This window comes from Protomyctophum bolini, assembly GCF_963924005.1.
Source record: "Protomyctophum bolini genome assembly, chromosome: 2".
Lineage (NCBI taxonomy): Eukaryota > Metazoa > Chordata > Actinopteri > Myctophiformes > Myctophidae > Protomyctophum > Protomyctophum bolini.
This window is the reverse complement of record NC_137863.1, coordinates 32,437,490-32,456,973: the sequence shown is the minus strand read 5'-3', so window position 1 is coordinate 32,456,973 and position 19,484 is coordinate 32,437,490. Positions and strand designations below refer to the sequence as shown.

Below are 19,484 nucleotides of genomic sequence, written 5' to 3'. Positions count from 1 at the left end.
ATTTTGCGTTGAACAAATATGTTTAGAAATCCATGTCGTACACCGCATCTCCACTATAGCTAAAGAGTACTGGGTTGTGCCCCGAAAATAGAAGATCTATACAAGCTCTCAACGCGTCGCAGAGTGACGTGAGCTTGTAGATCTGCTTTTTTTGTCCAACAGTGCCCTTTTACGGGATTTCAGCCCCTGCCTCTCTAACACTCTCTGCACGTCCCCTGCGCAATACCGTTGTACAGTGGATTATAATTGATGCGTAACACCTAGAAAGCCGCTCCACACTGTCTGCCCTTGGAGAGCAATCTCCACAAGTCTGCCATATCCAGTTGCACATTTGAGACAGTTTCGGAGCACTGCGAGCAATTCGCGGAATGGTGCGAACGACATCAATAGCACTCAGACTGCTTGTAAAACCCAGACAGACTATTGTGTGCAGGAGGGGAAAGAATAGCTGTAAGATTACGTTGCTCTATACCTGGGGTGAAAATGTAACTGTATGCTTCTCTTTCCTGATATAGAAAGTCGTGTGCACAGTATAGGCGGAGTCGGCGGACATGCCTGAAACCATGTCATTAGAGTATTCCCAGTTAAGGATGCTATAAATCTTTTGACGTGTGCTGTCTTGTAAATCATGCTGTTCGTGATAACCACTTTTCTTTTTCCACAACAGATTCATGACCTCATTAGTGTTTGAATTTCATGATTTTGTTGCGCCTTCACACACATCTATAAACCTTTGAAGATTAGTTTTATTCCACGGACACAGTTTTCTTTTCTGATTTGGAATTATTAACAGTAAATAAAATAAAATCTAAAGTAGCCAGCTTCTCTCCCTTCATGTCTTTTACAGCTAGCACATGTTAATTGAACATTTGCTTTGCGCTTTAACTGCAGGTAGTGTCTTGTGTGTTGCAGTGTTTGTCCTCTGAAGTGTGTAGTAGAGAGCAGGTAGTGCGTGTGGAATTTCTCCCCTTAAGTCCTTTAAAATCCCCCAAAATAGACAGCATAAGCACCCTGACATTTTTCAGTAAAATGCCCCCACGGGCATTACATTGTAGAGGGCCCGAAAAACAAAACAAAAAGTCTCACGAAAGCCTTGTCCTGTCTGTCTTCACTAAAACATTTCCTGGTACAACAGCCCTCATAAATTGGTAGAACACTATCTTATCCATCTGTACAACACAGTGGAACAGTTTGACAACTTAAGTATTTTCTTCTTCTTTTTTTTACACCGTTTCCATCCAGGCCCAACGTGTGTGTGGAGAGGGAGGTGACGCTGGTTGCCCAGAGGCAGCCCTGTGTGCAGGCCTTCACACGCATGGTCAAGGTGTGGAAGCAAGGCTGCCTGGGACAGACGTGGTGCATGGGATATGAGAGGAGGTGAGTAATGTACCCAAAACACTACCCTGTCTGTCTCTCTCTCTCTCTCTCTCTCTCTCTCTCCCTACAGTACTGTATCTATCATTTACCCTTTCCACAGTATGTTCTTTTACAGTAATAACTAGATCTGAGTTCTGAACACTGCATGGGCGCTATCATCACCTCCTATACCGTGAGGTTTAACCGATTTCATTTCATTCCATTGAAAAATGGCAGATCTACAAGCTTGTATGTCTGCTATTTCTTTTAAATCGTGAAAATGTAGTGCAAATCTTTTAATATATATATTCTTTCACAGTGAACGTTTTTAACTCCAATCTTTGCTTCTGGGAGGTCCCTGGAACAACATATTTTCAGATGGGGGTCGGTGGCCAATTACATATATTTTTGGGGGTCCTTGACATGAAAATGTTTGAGAACGACTGACATAGAAACATGGGTTTTTCAGAAAACTGTTTTGTAGAATCGCCCTCAGGTCTAAATGTTTTAAAGGGAACACCTTTCACCTTTCCTCCACCTTATCTCTATCATTTAAGCGAGGGCTTAAATGCTCACTGTAGGATGCTATAGCATTTCTGTCTGCGCCGCTCTCTGTCTCAGAGGTGTGGCTACGGGATAGCTTGAAAGATTAACCTCCCGATGACATCATCGGAGGGGGATTTCCAAGCTAATATATGAGAATAATAGAAGATAAAGCGTTATTGAGTCCTGGATGGAAATTCAGCTGTCATAGCAGCAGCAGCAGTGATAATGAAAACACAGGTGAAGGTATACAGGTATAAGAGAGTCTAGAACCAAACCCAGATAAATAAGAATAAACAATCTATCTTTTGATAAAAAGATAAATCATGGCCTTAGATTCTAGTCCTATAACTGCACCGCGTCTCTGAATGACTATAGCCTCAGAAACCCAGACGTTTTTAATTCCAACTGAATGAGTGAACATATCAGATATATGATTCTATCAATAAATTAAAATGTATACAGTAATATGAATGAATCTACATCTAGTGCAATGGAATTCTGTGCCTTTTCCCATTTTGGCCAATAGAACTTAATGATGCATTATAGCAGTGGTCTTCAACCAGTGGTCCGGGGACCACCATTGGTCCTTGAGGGGGTTCCATTTGGTTTCATTTTACACTCTCAAGAAGTTAAAATATTGTTAAACATCTTTCATTACTTAATGTACAAGAAGTCTACACAATTAGAGAATGTAGAATAAGTGTTATTTTGATCAACGTTTGCCTGTTCTCTCCTATATCGTACCACATCAATACAACATGGAATTGTGGACAAAATCTCATGATAACAAAAATATTGAGGCTAAATTGAGGCTAAATCTCATGAAATGGTGGTCCACCGTGGCTCAAATGCCAAATAAATAATAACTTGATATGAAAAGGGTTGAAAACCCACTGCATTATCGCACAGCATATCAACGTACACATATCAACATCCTGCTTCTGAAACACAGAAAGAGTCGACAGAAATGGTATTAGGGCTTTAACTTCTAGTGATTTTTACTAGTTGATTAGTTGCCTAGTTTACTAGTCGACTAGTTGTTTAACTACCTATTATGTATTTATTTTTCTTTATTATGATATTTGTACATTTAAAAACTGTGTACATTGGTGACTATAATCTAGCATTCTATAGCTAATCTTGAGGCCTACAAAAACGGGGGGAAAAAGGAGAAAAAAAAAACGCATTTTTTCTTTTATTTTATCAACTCATATTTATCAACTAGTCAACCACCCAACAAGGTCGACTAGTGGATGTACTAGTCGACTAGTTGAATAGTTGACTAGTTGACTAAGCAATTCATTGAAATAGGCACTCCAGCCATGCTGAAATGAGCATGACATCAGTCACATCACACCATTAATAGAAGATTTGAGAACAGATTAATCACATTATTAGAAATATCATCAGTTGTACTGATTAGTGATTATAGACAGCGCAGCAGCATTATTGGCTTATAAAGGAATAAATTGCATTTCCCTCCTGTGTTAACTGTGCATAGCTGAATAGGATGGGGCGCACATCTACACCCCTGTATCACTAGTTATTATGGTGGTAGTATTTTAGCCAGATATTTTCTGATGTGGTACAAAAAGGTTGAGTACCACGTACTGCTGTAAAGGCAAAGTGTTCCTTTACATTCTGGCAAGAGTATAATGCCCTGGCCTTAGTGGCCTATATGTATGATTTTGTGTAGAGATTAGAGAACATTGTGTTTTAACTTTCTATACTGACAAAGTAATACTTGCGAAGTTAAAAACTTAAAAGTCTAAACACAGAGGGACCCCATGCATCCGTAAAGGAATTCCACCCTGGTATATAATATCCCAGACAATGCTGTCTGTCTGGCTGGCTCCCTCACCTCCTCCCTTTTCCTTCACTTAAATTATTCCTGTCTGTCTGTGTCTTTCGCTCTCTTTCTCTTCTGTGTTCTGTGATCAAACGCATTGGGTCCTCTCATACAGGTATAAGTGCAAGGTGTTGCCCTGTTTCACCAGCATTCACCAGCCATTTAACTCACACAGGCGTCTCCAGGGTTCCACATACCTTTAGAAGGAGACTCCCAGTGCCTAATCCCCTTTGACTGTCCATGTGAGTCACTAGTACTACACTACAAAATCCTCCGTTTTGGACCTGTAAAGGCTAATTTTAACACTCAGGGATTTTGAGTGTTTCTGTGTGTGCCACTCTTGCCCGCTTTCTCCGTATATATTTACCACGGTACAAAGTCAAAGCGTTCTTTGAAGGCACAGCCAAGGCCACAATTACTTGCCGTAAACAAACCCGTTTTTTTTTCTCCTTCTTTTTCTTCTTCTCCTCCTCCACCACGACGCCTAATGACTATGGAGCAATGAGAGAGGGGGCTCTAAAGTACAGGGATCTACACCACAGTCTGAAGTAGAGCCCTCGTAGTCTCACACTTTGAAATAGTCGCTTAAAAGCCTGGGAAGATGTTTGCTGATTATTATGCTGTTAACGTGACTTAAAAGAGTGGGAGAGGTTGGGGCAGATTATCTGTCAAGATTAGGTTTGTTTTCTTCATAATCCAAGAAACCACTTCTAGAAGTATTATTAAACGGAAAATAGCTTAAATGATTATGACATATGTGCACGCACGCACGCATAGACACACTGTACTCGTATACATGTGTACACTCGCAGGCGTACACATGCACACGCCACATACACACGTGTTGCTATAAATGCTATATTTGGATCCACTGAACAAAGTCATAATTTACACTTCAAATATCACAGGGGTTCTGTGTTGTCCAAAACGTAGTTAAACGTAGTTAAACCTCTGCTACTACGCACGCACGCACGAATGCTACGTATGCACGCACGCACACGCACCCGTCCCTGGAACAACATATTTTCAGATGGGGGTCGGAGGCCAATTATATATAATTCTGGGGGTCCTTGACATGACATAGTTTGAGCACCACTGACATAGAAACATAGGGTTTTTCCGGAAAACTGTCATGATTTAGAAGACATTTTGTAGAATGGAGGCCAGGTCTAAAAAGGGGTTTTAAATGGACATACTTGTTGTGATTGACAGGACGGCGTACTACACTGCATACAGACAAGTCTATAGGCAGGATTACCAGACGGTCTACAAGTGCTGCCCCGGATGGTCTCAACTCAACGGGGAGGCCGGCTGCCTGTATCGTGAGTAATCCTTATATAGTTGCCTTCTTTCTCTCACTTCATAACTAAAAACACATGGCATGGATGCACCTGGGACGTATCCTGAGGTCATGGATGCACCTGGACGTGTCCTGAGGTCATGGATGCACCTGGACGTGTCCTGAGGTCATGGATGCACCTGGGACGTGTCCTGAGGTCATGGATGCACCTGGACGTATCCTGAGGTCATGGATGCACCTGGGACGTGTCCTGAGGTCATGGATGCACCTGGACGTATCCTGAGGTCATGGATGCACCTGGGACGTATCCTGAGGTCATGGATGCACCTGGACGTATCCTGAGGTCATGGATGCACCTGGACGTATCCTGAGGTCATGGATGCACCTGGACGTATCCTGAGGTCATGGATGCACCTGGACGTATCCTGAGGTCATGGATGCACCTGGGACGTATCCTGAGGTCATGGATGCACCTGGACGTATCCTGAGGTCATGGATGCACCTGGGACGTATCCTGAGGTCATGGATGCACCTGGACGTATCCTGAGGTCATGGATGCACCTGGACGTATCCTGAGGTCATGGATGCACCTGGGACGTGTCCTGAGGTCATGGATGCACCTGGACGTATCCTGAGGTCATGGATGCACCTGGGACGTGTCCTGAGGTCATGGATGCACCTGGGACGTATCCTGAGGTCAATGGGGTTTCATGGATGCACCTGGGACGTGTCCTGAGGTCATGGATGCACCTGGGACGTGTCCTGAGGTCAATGGGGTTTCATGGATGCACCTGGGACGTATCCTGAGGTCAACGGGGTTTCGGGTCTACCAACATCATACCCCTCACTAAGGCGACCCAGCCGGGGTTGATCAAATCCCGACTTACGTCCCAGTAGCTACCCTCAATCAGTCCATCAGAGAATGAGCAAGGCCACACAATCCGGCGCTCCGGAACTACTCTGCCAGACTCCCTTCATGTTAGATAAAGTAGTTTTTCTTTGGAAAACCAATACATTAAACGGATAATTTATTTGGCGTAAAGGCAGTCTATCTGTGTCTGGGATTTTGTTGTGTGACTCAAATGGGGGTGGGGGTGGGAGTGTGCATGGTTGGTTGGATATTTGATATTCGGCTCGGCAGGAGGAAGGTCGCTTCAAACATCGCCTCACGCTGGGCACAGGACACTGATTGGAGTCACTTTTAGGGAAAGGTCAAAAGGTCAAGAGGTTGATGGTCCTACCGGGCTCCTCAGCAGCTGTTATCAGTCAAAGCCTTGTCCGCAGTACTTCATCTGTCGTCACTGAACATTCAGAAGTGGGGTGCTGCACCGTGCTGCTGCTATGTGGGGAAAAGTCTTAACGTGTTGAATGTAGAGAAACATCCCGCAACCGTCGAACTTAGCATCGCAATTTCTGTGCAAAACGCTGATGATCTGAAGATTCATGTGTGAGTGCTGAGTGACTTGCATGGCTAGAGATAATCCCCCGTTTACGGCTTGGCTCAGGTGCATTCTGGCTGTGCATGCGGCGCTCCTGTAGGGCTTTGATACAGATGGGCCTGCTTGCCTGCCTGTCACACAGCTTCTGTTTGGCTGGACAGGACGGTATACACACTTCAAAGTCATTCACTGTCCATTGTTGAATGTTGGCTCTCTAGTCCTCTCTAGATCTCAACGTTGGGTTCAGGGACCCCCGCAGCGGTCCTTGAGAGCATTCCAGCAGGTTACCATGCAGCTACTAAATGATTGAGATTCACCATAATTACATGTACAAGTCAATACAACTAGATAATGTACAGGAATGGCTATTTTGTAGGGGTGTAACGATACATTTTTAACAGCGATACGATACGTATCAAGATACATGGTTGACGATACGATACATGGATGATGTTGGTTAATTCTGACGATACGATTCAATGATTTAATATCGATACAGTAACTATTTAGCAAAAACATTTAATCTGCGTGAAACATGTGGATAGAGCAGGTTTTTTAATGGAAACATTTATTATTATTATGGACTAGAACTGTACGTGCTTGGGAACCTAATAATACCCGTTGTCAACTTGTCATAGCACCCGTTTTATCTGTCTGTGTCCCACATGGAGATCTCTGTATCTGCCAGTCTGCCTGTGTGTGAACAGTGCAAACTCTGTGTGTAATGCACGTAACTGACCCACCGACTTCACATTCGACACACGTGTTCCACACCCCCACAGGGTTCTCCAGAACCACCACAAAAGGCTCTGCTCAGGCTCTGCCAGTGCAGGGCCTAATCAGCCTAAGTCCCCTCACCTGTGCAATTCAACCCCACACCTGCAAATTGATTACTTAACCACTACACTTTTCACAGTCAGTTGGCACTCTTTGGGCGCAGACAGACAGACAGACAGACAGAGGCAGACAGACAGATGCAGAGATCTCCATACACAGTATGGGCACAAAAGGGACACAGACAGATAGTTAAAATGTGTGCTATGACAAGTTGACAACGGGTATTATTATGTTCTCAAGTAGGCCGGTGGCCGACGGGCACGTACAGGTCTTGTAAAGTAAACGCAGTGATTCTCTGGCAAATACAGTGCATGGACAAACCTGCACGTTGACATGAACACAGAGAATACACACATTCTTCGATAGACCAAGTGTAGCGATATGGAATGGAAAAGTAATTATACCCCTCTTTTCAACTTAAAATGGCTAAATAGAAAGCGCAAGAGCTTAGTATTGATGCAATTGATTATTTGCATAATTTCCATTTCGATATACTTCGATTCTTGAAATTAAAATCGATATTTCGATGCAGTTACTATATCGTTGTCTTTCTTAGATATCCGGTGGTCCCAGAGATACAAATCTTATCAAATGGGGGTCCGTGTGTGTGTGTGTGTGTGTGTGTGTGTGTGTGTGTGTGCGTGTGTGTGTGTGTGTGTGTGTGTGTGTGTGTGTGTGTGTGTGTGTGTGTGTGTGTGTGTGTGCACGTTGTGGTTGTGTGTGTGTGTGTGCGTGCGTTGTGGTGGTGCTGATGATGGAGAGGTTGTGGTAACAGGAGATCCAGAGAGCTCCTGTCTGTGGGTCATAGCGGGGGCTGCCAGCACAGCTCATCTCGCTCTCTGGATAGGCTTATAGCTTCAGTGTTGTTTTTGGCAGCAAATTTCTATTTTAGTTTTAGTCATAGTCTTTGGAATGAAACTTAATTTAGTTTTAGTCACCTGGAATGTGTTAGTGTTAGTCTAGTTTTTGTTGACTAAATCTACAGTTGATTTAGTCGACTAAAATGTATTTTGTCGCGCGTTGATGCCGTCGTAATGGCTGTTTTTACACTTGCTGAAATTAGCCGATCTACAAGCTCACAACACGTCACGCTGCGACGCCTTGTGAACTTGTAGAACTGCTATTTTCAGCATGAAGCCAAGTATAAATGACTTGTCTTTTATTTATACTGGATATCTTGTCCACTAGTCCCTTCCTAACATTTTATTCTAGTTTTTATTTGTTGACGAAATTGTCAATATATTTAGTCTTACTTTTAGTCATCATGGCTTAATTGTTTTCATTTAGTTTCCATTTAGTTTTCACCAGTGAAAAAAGGTAGTCGACGTCGTCTTAGTATTAATCGACGAAAACAACACTGCTTAGCTTCACCCCATTGAGAACAGGCAGTCTTTGATGGGATTTTACAGCCAGTGATCCACGGCACATTGCCTGCATACCTAGACAGCACCCTTGGCAAAGCCCTCCTGTAAACAGCTTGGGACACACACTGCCGTCCTCAAGGAGAAGCCACTGCTTCCTCCTCCAGACTTGGACCACCCCGTGTTCGATTGTGCCCAGCTTTGCTACCCCTTCCTTAATTCCCTCCCTCCCTCCTGAGCCCCCTGGTGCAGGTAGCTATATACTCTCTGCAGGGCTAATGGCGAGTCACTGGGGCTAGGGGGGGGGGGGTGGGAGATGATCCCCTTGGATGTGCCTTTCATCAGCGTCTCATTATGGGGTTCATGCCGTCCTCAAAGCGCTCTTTGTCTTCCCTGGAGAGAAGGTTACAGTATTAAATTATGCAGGGGAGCATTAGGCTGTCTGCTGTGTGTGCCGTGATGCCGTGGCCTGGTTTGTTTTAAAACACACACAAAGAAACGTCTTAACAGGCATTCCACAGCGCTGGCCAGTGTCCGTCCCCCCCCCCCCCCCCCCCCACACACACACACTCGCTATAACCGTGACTTATACTTTGTTGTACGACAGTGTCATGCATCGGAGAAAAAAAGGCAGATCTACAAGCTCGCGACATCGGGCGATGCGGTTTTTGAGCTTTTTATAGATTGTCGGCCGTGCAACACTCGCGTACGGCAGCGCCCAAATCAGGGGGCATCGGCCGGTCGGTCGGTCGCACAGGGCTTTTGTTTCTCCGTTCGAGTGACAATGTCAAGCTCTTTTCGCTGCGAGGCAGTAGGGGCTTTTATCTTTAGGTAACTGAAGACGTAGCAGCACTTTGTAGATGGGACAAACTAATCACCCTTTCCTCTGAACCATTGGACCAGGATAAAAGGATCCTCCTCCCTCTCCCTCTGTTTGAGCACTTATCTATTATATGTGCCATCTGCACTGTTACCCCTTCAGCGGCACAACTAAGTATATGAGACTGTGTTTTCAAACGGTGCACATTGTTGCATGCAAAGGGAAAATATCTGCTTTGCGGGAGGTACTACTGCAATCTAAAGTGTTGGAGCTTTAGCAAATCCCTGGAAAATCTTAAAGAGTGCTTTGAGTTAAGAGTGATTTAGTGCCTAGCACCTGTGGGATCTCTCTCTCTCTCTCTCCCTCTCTCCCTCTCCCTCTCCCTCTCCCTCTCTCTCTCCCTCTCTCTCTCTCCCTCTCTCTCTCAACATCATCTTTGTGGTAATCTAGTAAATCAGTGGTTCCCAACCTGTGGGTCGGGACCAAGGTGGTCCCCACGTGATTTTGAGGGGGTCCCCAGACTCCCCACTCCCCAGATAGTGAAGTGACAATTTAAGAACCTTTTTAATATCTCAAAAAAGGACAAAGAAATAACTAGAAATGCACGCTGTCGAGATGCCAACTTGTGCCTTGCACACAAGTAGGCCATACATGGTAGGCCATACATGTGCACAAGCAGAGCATGCCATGAGGTGCTCTCACCACTGCTGGTACGACTGCTGCTCTGAGTCCTAAAGCTCTCTGCTGCTGTCTGGGTCCGACTGCTGCTCTGAGTCCTAAAGCTCTCTGCTGCTGTCTGGGTCCGACTGCTGCTCTGAGTCCTAAAGCTCTCTGCTGCTGTCTGGGTCTGACTGCTGCTCTGAGTCCTAGCCCTCTGCTGTCTGGGTCCGACTGCTGCTCTGAGTCCTAAAGCTCTCTGCTGCTGTCTGGGTCTGACTGCTGCTCTGAGTCCTAGCCCTCTGCTGTCTGGGTCTGACTGCTGCTGTCTGGGTCTGACTGCTGCTCTGAGTCCTAGCCCTCTGCTGTCTGGGTCTGACTGCTGCTGTCTGGGTCTGACTGCTGCTCTGAGTCCTAGCCCTCTGCTGTCTGGGTCTGACTGCTGCTCTGAGTCCTAGCCCTCTGCTGTCTGGGTCTGACTGCTGCTCTGAGTCCTAGAGCCCTCTGCTGTCTGTGTCCGACTGCTGCTCTGAGTCCTAGAGCCCTCTGCTGTCTGGGTCCGACTGCTGCTCTGAGTCCTAGCCCTCTGCTGTCTGGGTTTGACTGCTGCTGTCTGGGTCCGACTGCTGCTCTGAGTCCTAGAGCCCTCTGCTGTCTGGGTCCGACTGCTGCTCTGAGTCCTAGAGCCCTCTGCTGTCTGGGTCCGACTGCTGCTCTGAGTCCTAGAGCCCTCTGCTGTCTGGGTCCGACTGCTGCTCTGAGTCCTAGCCCTCTGCTGTCTGGGTCTGACTGCTGCTGTCTGGGTCTGACTGCTGCTCTGAGTCCTAGCACTCTGCTGTCTGGGTCCGACTGCTGCTCTGAGTCCTAAAGCTCTCTGCTGCTGTCTGGGTCTGACTGCTGCTCTGAGTCCTAGAGCCCTCTGCTGTCTGGGTCCGACTGCTGCTCTGAGTCCCTATAGAGCTCTCTGTCTGGGTACAACTGCTGCTCTGAGCTATAGAGCTCTCTGTCTGGGTACAACTGCTGCTCTGAGTCCCTATATGGAGCTCTCTGTCTGGGTACAACTGCTGCTCTGAGTCCCTATATGGAGCTCTCTGTCTGGGTACAACTGCTGCTCTGAGTCCTAGAGCTCTGTCTGGGTCCGACTGCTCTGAGATCTAGAGCTCTCTGCTATTCTAAATCCTTTAGACCCGTTAATGACCTTATACCACCCTTAGTTATCTATACCAAGGATGGTGGTCCCTTATTGGCTGTAGGAGAAACACCGCCCGACAGATATATATTTTTCGCGCGACAAGCTTGTAGATCTGCTATTTTCAGCATGCAACCAAGTGTAACATGACTTCTACTGGATCTCTTGTCCACTAGTCGCTTCCTGACGTTTTAGTCTAATCTGTTGACGAAATTGTCAATACTTTTACTCATCATGGCCTGTTTTCATTTAGTTTTCACCAGTGAAAAAAGGTAGTCGACGTACATTCCATTTCTTTGCTTGATAAATGTCATGTCGTCTTGCTTGAGTAGAGAATGCCAGAAATATTGCAAATATCCGGTTATTGTCACATGTTCCATTCTATTATATCGTTGGTTGTCCTTTTCTCTCTGTTTGTCCTCATCCACATGTGAAAATGAAGCATATCTTCATCACATGACAGGACGTTTGGGGCCCCCATGCCTTTGGAATCTTCACAATATGACTAAAGATGAACAAAGAATGTGTAGGAGGCTCAGACTAAAATAATTTCTTTTGACAATTCTACGTAGGAATCCCAACGTTCTCCGCAAGATACAGGTCTGTTCAAATGCTCGAGAAACCAATTAACAAAGGGGCCTTTTTCTGCGTGGAGTTTGCATGTTCTCCCCGTGTCCCCTAGGGTAGGTACCCTCACAAAAAACATGAAGTAATATATGATGATATATATGATGATTTGGGGTGTTAGAGTACAGTACAGTAGAGGAACCCCCTAGGGACCCCCACACGGTAACTCTGTCTCGCCGGAACCAGGCTGGCACCCTGGCCGTGTTCCTGTGGGTCTGGAACTTCCGGGGACCCCACACAGAGTTGCACCACTCACTTGACACAGGTGTGATTAAAAAATATATAAAAAAAGTCAGTGAGCAGACAAACGAGAAAGTCCATGTAAAACGCAACCGAAAAAGCCCTGAAGTGCCTTTGAGGTGAACCATTGAAGCATGGCTACTTAAACTGTTTTTTGAAAGGAGTCCAATTGGCTTGGTGACAATCTGATTTCGCCGAGAGCGTAGGTGCTCTTGACTTCAGTGATGGCACTCAGAGGGACTTCCTCTACTACTTAAGCATTATGTAGAGCGCTCGCTCAACAAGCACAGCCTGACCCTGGGCAAAGTGGACGGGAGAATAGGTGGGGACAGTCATGAGTGGAAGCAGGCAGTTAAGTGATTGACGGCAACAATGAGCGTCGAGGCGGTGGGGCCGAGGAACCTGGGACAATGGCTTCTCCAGGGTTTTTTGCGCCCTCGTTAAAAACACTGAATGGGGGGAACTGTGTGGCCCCCTTTTGTGGAGGGACCAGGCTGGAGAAGGTCGCCCTGGTGTGGAGAAGAGGAGGAAACTGCTCGTCTCTGTCCATGGGTGGTCTCGCTCTCTCTGTGTGTGTGTGCGTGTGTGTGTGAGTGTGTGAGTGTGTGAGTGAGAGAGTGAAGCGCCGTGCGTGCATGGTTGGAGAACCATGGGGACTGCACAGTGCATTGTTGAGCATAGACACGCACGCACGCACAAACAAACGCAAACAAACACGGACACGGACACACTCCCCGTCCCAACATGACATACTGTATGACACCATTATATCAACACATTTTTACTGGTGTTTTGTTCTCTTTTATTCCTAATATAAAATCCTCCAAAATATTAATTAAATGTTGCCGTTGAACGTTGTCCCGATACCATTTTTTTCAGACCGAGTATTTCATCTTTAGTACTCGCCGATACTGAGTACCGATACGAGTACTTTATTTTTGTTGAGTAACCACTTACCCCCTTTTTCTCATAAATGCAGACGGATCTCAGATCTACACTTGTACGTCAGTTGTCATTTAAGCTTGTAGATCGGCTGTTTTTGGTGATCTGCTGCAGTGTTGGGTCAGACTTGCTCCCGTTGCATTCGTTCAGCCTATAGTGTCAATTGGATGTTTTGGTACTCGGGACAGAGTACGAGTACTAGAGGGTGGTATCGGCCTGATTACCTGATACCAGTACCATACAGGAACAACAACTTTGACGTTGACAGGGAGGGTAGTAATGATATAAGTCTCGTTCTGCTGACGTCCTCGTTAGTCAGAGAGAGACATACGTGTAATTATCTTGTCTGATGATCGGCGTCTCGGGGACGTTTTGAGGTGAGGAGGAGGAGGAGGTGTCTCTCCACCCATACAGGAGGTCAGGGCAGGTTATCTTGGTTATCAGGTTGGTTATCTACAAGCTTGCATTGTGAGCTTGTAGATCGGCTATTTTCAAATGGCCGAAATGTATGTACGGTACGGTTGAAGTGGTTAATGTATGTTTTGTAGCCCTAATTCTACAAAGTGACTATACAGTTTTAAAATACATGTAGTGGAGCAAAAGTTGCCTCTGAGATGTAGTGGAGTAGAAGTAAAAGTTTTGGAAATTGGAAGTACTCAAGTAAAGTACTAATACCTCAAAATTATACTTAACACCACTGGTGACAGGAATGGCATGAATGTCTTATTTATCCTACTTCCATACTCTTTTCAATTATACGCCAGTGTTAAGTGTTAACTCGCAAAGGGTAAGAAGTAAGTACGTAAGCCCTTCACACGACACTCCGTTTTGGAGTGCACATGGAAACATAACATAACATAACACAACGTAACATGTCCCTCCGGGAGATTTATTTCACGTTAAAATGAATCTCTGAGTGTATACTACCCTAGGCCCATGGACAAAATGAATTCAATGATTCATGGCACAGCAGAATGCTCAGCAAATATTATAATTGCTAGATGTTTAACCCATTTAGGACTGACACCAGATTCTACAAATGTCATCATTTAGAATCTAAATGATGACAGTTTGCTGAAAAACCTATGTTTCTATATCAGTGGTTTTATATATATTTGGCCACCGACCCCCATCTGAAAATATAATAATATTGTGTATCAAGGGACCCTCCAGAAGCAAACCTTTGAGTTAAAAACCTTCGCTCTGAAACAATATATATTCCAAATTTGTGGGGTGCATACTTAGTTTAGACTAGTCATTGGTTAGACATAAAGTTGGTGAGTGGTGTGTTAAGACGACCGGATTAAGTTTGGTGAGGGGTGCGTTAAAACGACGGGTTTAAGTTTGGTGAGGGGTGCGTTAAAACGACCGGATTAAGTTTGGTGAGGGGTGCGTTAAAACGACCGGATTAAGGTTGGTGTGGGGTGCGTAGCTTTGCCCCTGGCGTGTCCTGTTTTTTTTCTTCTTCTTTTTTCCTCCTTTATTTTCTCTCCACAAGAACGCTTTGAAATGACACATCCCTGTGCAGAGCAAAACCATGATTTGTAGACCCAAATAGGGCACTGGGGTTCTGTGCATATAGAATACAAATGACTGTATTGTGTACTGTATATGGCAGTGGTTCCCAAAGTAACTCAGAGAGTGTACAAATGGAACCAAGCGGACAGTCTAACGAGTCCGTTTGGTTCCATTTGTACACTCTCGGAGTTAAATTAACATTGATTTTAAAATATTAATTGGGGGTCCCAGAGATAGAAATGCCATTAAATGGGGATCCCTAGCTCTGGTCCATAGCTCTAACACGTTGCATTTAAAGCTATGTTACTCTTGACTTCCGCCGCTCGCATGAATGCAGACCAGCCTCTCATCTGTAGTGTATAAAAGAACGTTTTTGCTACTCACCAAAACAAAGGTGGGTTGTGTCATTAGAAAGCCTACTCATCTTAGTGGAAGCACTCTGAGCCCCTCACCACACGTATAAACGGTACTTTTTGGCCAGAAAGGGATTTATTTTTCACCAAAGGAAAAATATTCTCTATGAGGCAATTCTCTGGGCAATATCGGTAGAAGTGGAGTAACTAAAAGTACAGTTTATACGTGTGGTGGGGGGCTCAGAGTTCTCCCACTAAGGAAAGTAGGCTTTCTAATGACACAACCCGCCTTTGTTTTGGTGAGTAGCAAATACGTTCTCTTTATTTACGCTAAAGACGAGAGGCTGGTCTGCATTAATGTGAGCGGCGGAAGTCGAGAGTAACATATAGCTCTAAATGCAACGCATTAGAGCTATGGACCAGAGCTATAGGGGGTCTACGTAGCCTATTGCATGTCAAACCTCGGGGGCCATGAAATGAAATGGGTTGATAATCTCTGCTAGAACCGTCCCTGGCATATCTCTTCAAATGGGGGTCTGTGGGGCTAATGAGTGTCAATTTGGGTCCTTGACATGAAAAGGTTTGGGAACCACTGCTGTATGGTACGGCACCAAACAGGGTCCACACACCACACCATACCACACAGCAGCTTTTGTGTCTGTGAGTTACCGCTAAACGCTTGGTCTCCCTCCTGTGTCTCGTTGTCTGGGGGTCAAACAGATAGACGGAGCCTAAACAAACACAGGAATTTCCAGAAAAGCCTTTCCTTTTAGAAAAGCCTTTATTCCCCCTTGTCCTTTTAGGGGGTCCGAGCCGGTGGCTGCCACCTGCTCGTCGGAACTCCAGCGCGTTGGCGAGTGAGTCTTTGACCTCTCATGGGGTCTCTCCGCTATGCCTGCTTCTTTGTGGGAGCTGCTAATCCTCTCAGGCACGGTGTCTTTGGAGTAGAGTGGAGGCAATCACAGAGAGAGACACATGAGAGCCAGTCTTGCGCTGTTATTAGGCCATGCTGCACGGCACATTAAGGAATCATTTCAGGGGGAAGATTAAGTGGTGTAAGGGGGCACTGGGTCGGGGCAGACCCAAAAATGCTCTGGTTAGCAGCCAACAAGCCCTCATCATAGTCATCGTATTCATATCTCTGGAGTAGGGAGGGAGTGGACATTCCCCATTACTCTGTATAGAGGAGACAGTGAGAGATATCTGAATCTCTGTTTCGGTGATTCTCATCTTTCCGTTTTGATTTCAAGGCCCTCAATTTGATATGCATTATTGGGCCACAGACACACATTTAATATATTTTTTTTATCTGGGAGTCGGGACCACAATTTGCACGGTATAATTCTCAGTGAGGTCCATTTGGTTTCCATCTGTACACCAGAGTGCCAGACCCGTAAGGGTCTAGTTTGGTTCCTATAATAACTATCAATCATTCCTTTAGCTGGGATCCTTTCAAAAGCCATTAGTGGTCGACCCCACGCTCGTTGTGACCCAGTTTTTGCCAGGTGCGAAGCAGCCGCCCTGGCCTACATTTAGCACGCACCACTACTGACGACCGTGAAGACGACTCTAAACACGACCCGGTCATGATTGGCTGCCTCCTAAGCCAATGGGAGTTTGAGCGGCATAAAAACCCATACTCTGAACGCCGCAACGGAGAGAGAGTGGCAACAGAAAGAATAAGGTCGGCCAAAATGAGTTTTCTTCAACGGATGGCTGGCAGTGTTGACATTCGAAAAATGTTCGTTGACTACCGTTTTTCACTGACGAAAACTAAATGGAAACTAAATGAAAACTAAGCTATGATTACTAAAACTAAGACTACATTTACTGACAAGTACTGACAAGTTACTAATGTTGCTCTGGGAGAGGGAAGCTCTCTGGTGGAGCTGTTGCCCCCTCGACCTGACTACGGATAAGCGGTTGAAGATTGATGGTATGGTTGGAACTGAGTAATGTGTTCGTGCACATCCATCATCTGTGAAGCCAAATATTTGCTCTCAGCACATTTACATTTCATCACCAGCTAATGGCAGAAGTAGGGATAGTTATGTTAACCCATTTTGGGCGGGAACCCCTCTTTGTATTTTAAGCATTATGTTATGCTTTAGCTATTGAAAAATCGCTAAATGTGGCGGGGTCCCTGGAACTACATATTTTCAGATGCGGGGGGTCGGCGGCCAATTACATATGATTTCTGGGGGTCCTTGACATGAAATAGTTTGAGAACCACTGACGTATACTGTAGAAACATGAGGTTTATCAGAAAACTGTCAGGATTTACAAGACATTATTTTAATTTCGACATCAGGCCTAATTGGGTTAGGTTGTGCTACTATTGGAGCTATACTGTCGCCACAGAATGGCAGGAACTGGAAGTCATCATGACATGGGGGGAGATTACACCATCTGTCCTTCCTGTTGGCGGTGCCATTTCACCGGCGTCACCGAGACCAGACCAGAGAAATGCTGAATGTGCTTCGTCACCGTTTCCCCAAACAGTGGGTCGGGGACACATTTCCTACATTTAAAACAATATATATTATTATTTCAAAACGTTTTCCAAAAACATTCCCAAAAATGCAAACCTGTGCGTGCGTGTGTGTACGTACAGTAAGTGCATGGTGGAACTAGTGCTGAGCAGATGTGTGTGTGTGTGTGTGTGTGTGTGTGTGTGTGTGTGGGGCCACTGAGGGCTGACAGGCGGATGTTTAGGCTGTGCTTCCCTCTAGTCTGGATCTGCTGACAGACAGTTGGATGAAATGACCCCATGGCATGTCGCGGCCGATTAGAGACGCCAACTTTTTCATGTCCATCTCCTCTGGAGAATGTCACGTTAACCCCCCTCCCCACTCCCCCACCCCAATCCCGTCGACGACGAGGTCCAGTTCCAAACCAGAGACACATCTGAGGGAACCCCTTCTAGAGCTTGTAGATCTGCTATATATTTTTTTAATCGTGAAAATATGACGCAAATCTATTAATTTATATTCTTTCAATCTTCACTTCTTTGGGGGTCCCTGGAACATTGGAACAACATGTTTTTAGATGGGGAGATGAGATGAGAACCACTGACTGATCATTTCTAGACATGTTGATATCAACAGTGGGATATCAGTAAAGTCTATATATGGCATAAGTATGGCGTCGGAATGAAATGATGGTCAGAAAGACTCTGGGATTAGATGAGCAGCTGCTAATCTGGCAAAGGTTCCCCCCATTAACCCGTTTAGACCTGAAGACGATTCTCCAAATGTCTTCTAAATCCTGACAGTTTTATGAAAAATCCCATGTTTCTATGTCAGTGGTGCTCAACTATTTGTCATGTCAAGGACCCCCAATAATCTATGTAATTGGCCGCTGACCAATGTTGTTCCAGGGACAGCCCCCAGAAGCAAAGAAACAGCCAGGATTCAGAATACATTTTGTAGAATCGTCCTCGGGTCTAAATTGGTTAAACTGGCGTTTTTTTCTTTGGACGGCGGGGTATGTAATCACTTGGACAGGGATTGATGCTTGCATTCCTCTTGTGATTAGATGGAACCCTCGCGGCTCTCCTTAGCTCTGCCCAGCCAGTGTGTACATGTTGCCAGTAGGAGGAAGAGCAGAATCACAGACATCAATCCTCTGCCATCACCGCTAAGTACCGTACTCAGCTAGAGCCCAAAACGACAGGCCCGGGATTACACGGCTGTATATTACTCTGTGGAGTTATTAGAATCACACACATCACACAAGCATGCATGCAAGATGGCACGCAGGCACGCACGCAGGCACGCACGCACGCAAGCACGCACGCAAGCACGCATGCACACACGCACAGATACTGAAAGGTGAAGGAGTGATTTATGCAAACGTCTGTGGTGAAGTATATGGAATGTGATGCCATGCCCCACTGAGGCAGATTCACGTGTGATCTCACACGCTTGTTTTGTGCAAATTCAAGGAATCCCGGATTCCTTGAATTGCACATGTCATAACGAGAGAGATAGCAGGTTGACCTATACCTAGGAGAAGAAAAACAACAACAAAAACCTACACCTTACTAGGAGGGGGATTGGAGCAGCTAGTATGGCCATTGGGGCTCTCAGAGATGGATTAGCAGCACTCGCCCGTCACCCTTTGGCTCTCTGACCCAGCAACCCCCCCCCCCCCCCCCCCCACACACACACACACACAACTCACACAAACACCTCGTTATGTTACAACAATTAACTATAGCTCGGTAAATTAATGAATGGAACACACATTAACAGACCCGCGGGCTGGGGGATGTGGATCGCCTTGGTGGTCCGTCTTCGGTGGAAGTATGAACATCCTCCTTCCCCACCCACCGCTCAGGTTAAAACCATAACATTAGTTTCCCATAAACATTAAGGCTGGGTGGAATTAGTTCTCGATCTTGGCCGAATGCCTGACACCTACTTTCCACTGCTTTTAAAATGAGCCA

The 19,484-nt window shown here is 45.6% G+C and overlaps 1 protein-coding gene across 1 annotated transcript in view; it reads left to right on the top strand.

Annotated features, from left to right (window-relative positions):
- Positions 1-19,484, top strand: part of megf6b (multiple EGF-like-domains 6b) — a gene marked incomplete at its 5' end in the record, with an annotated part of 140,491 nt that overhangs the window by 2,548 nt on the left and 118,459 nt on the right. Inside the window, 2 exons of the mRNA XM_080786041.1 lie at positions 1,243-1,377; positions 4,964-5,073. Coding sequence (XP_080642167.1) covers positions 1,243-1,377; positions 4,964-5,073 — 245 coding nt within the window. The remainder of the gene's footprint in view (positions 1-1,242; positions 1,378-4,963; positions 5,074-19,484) is intronic.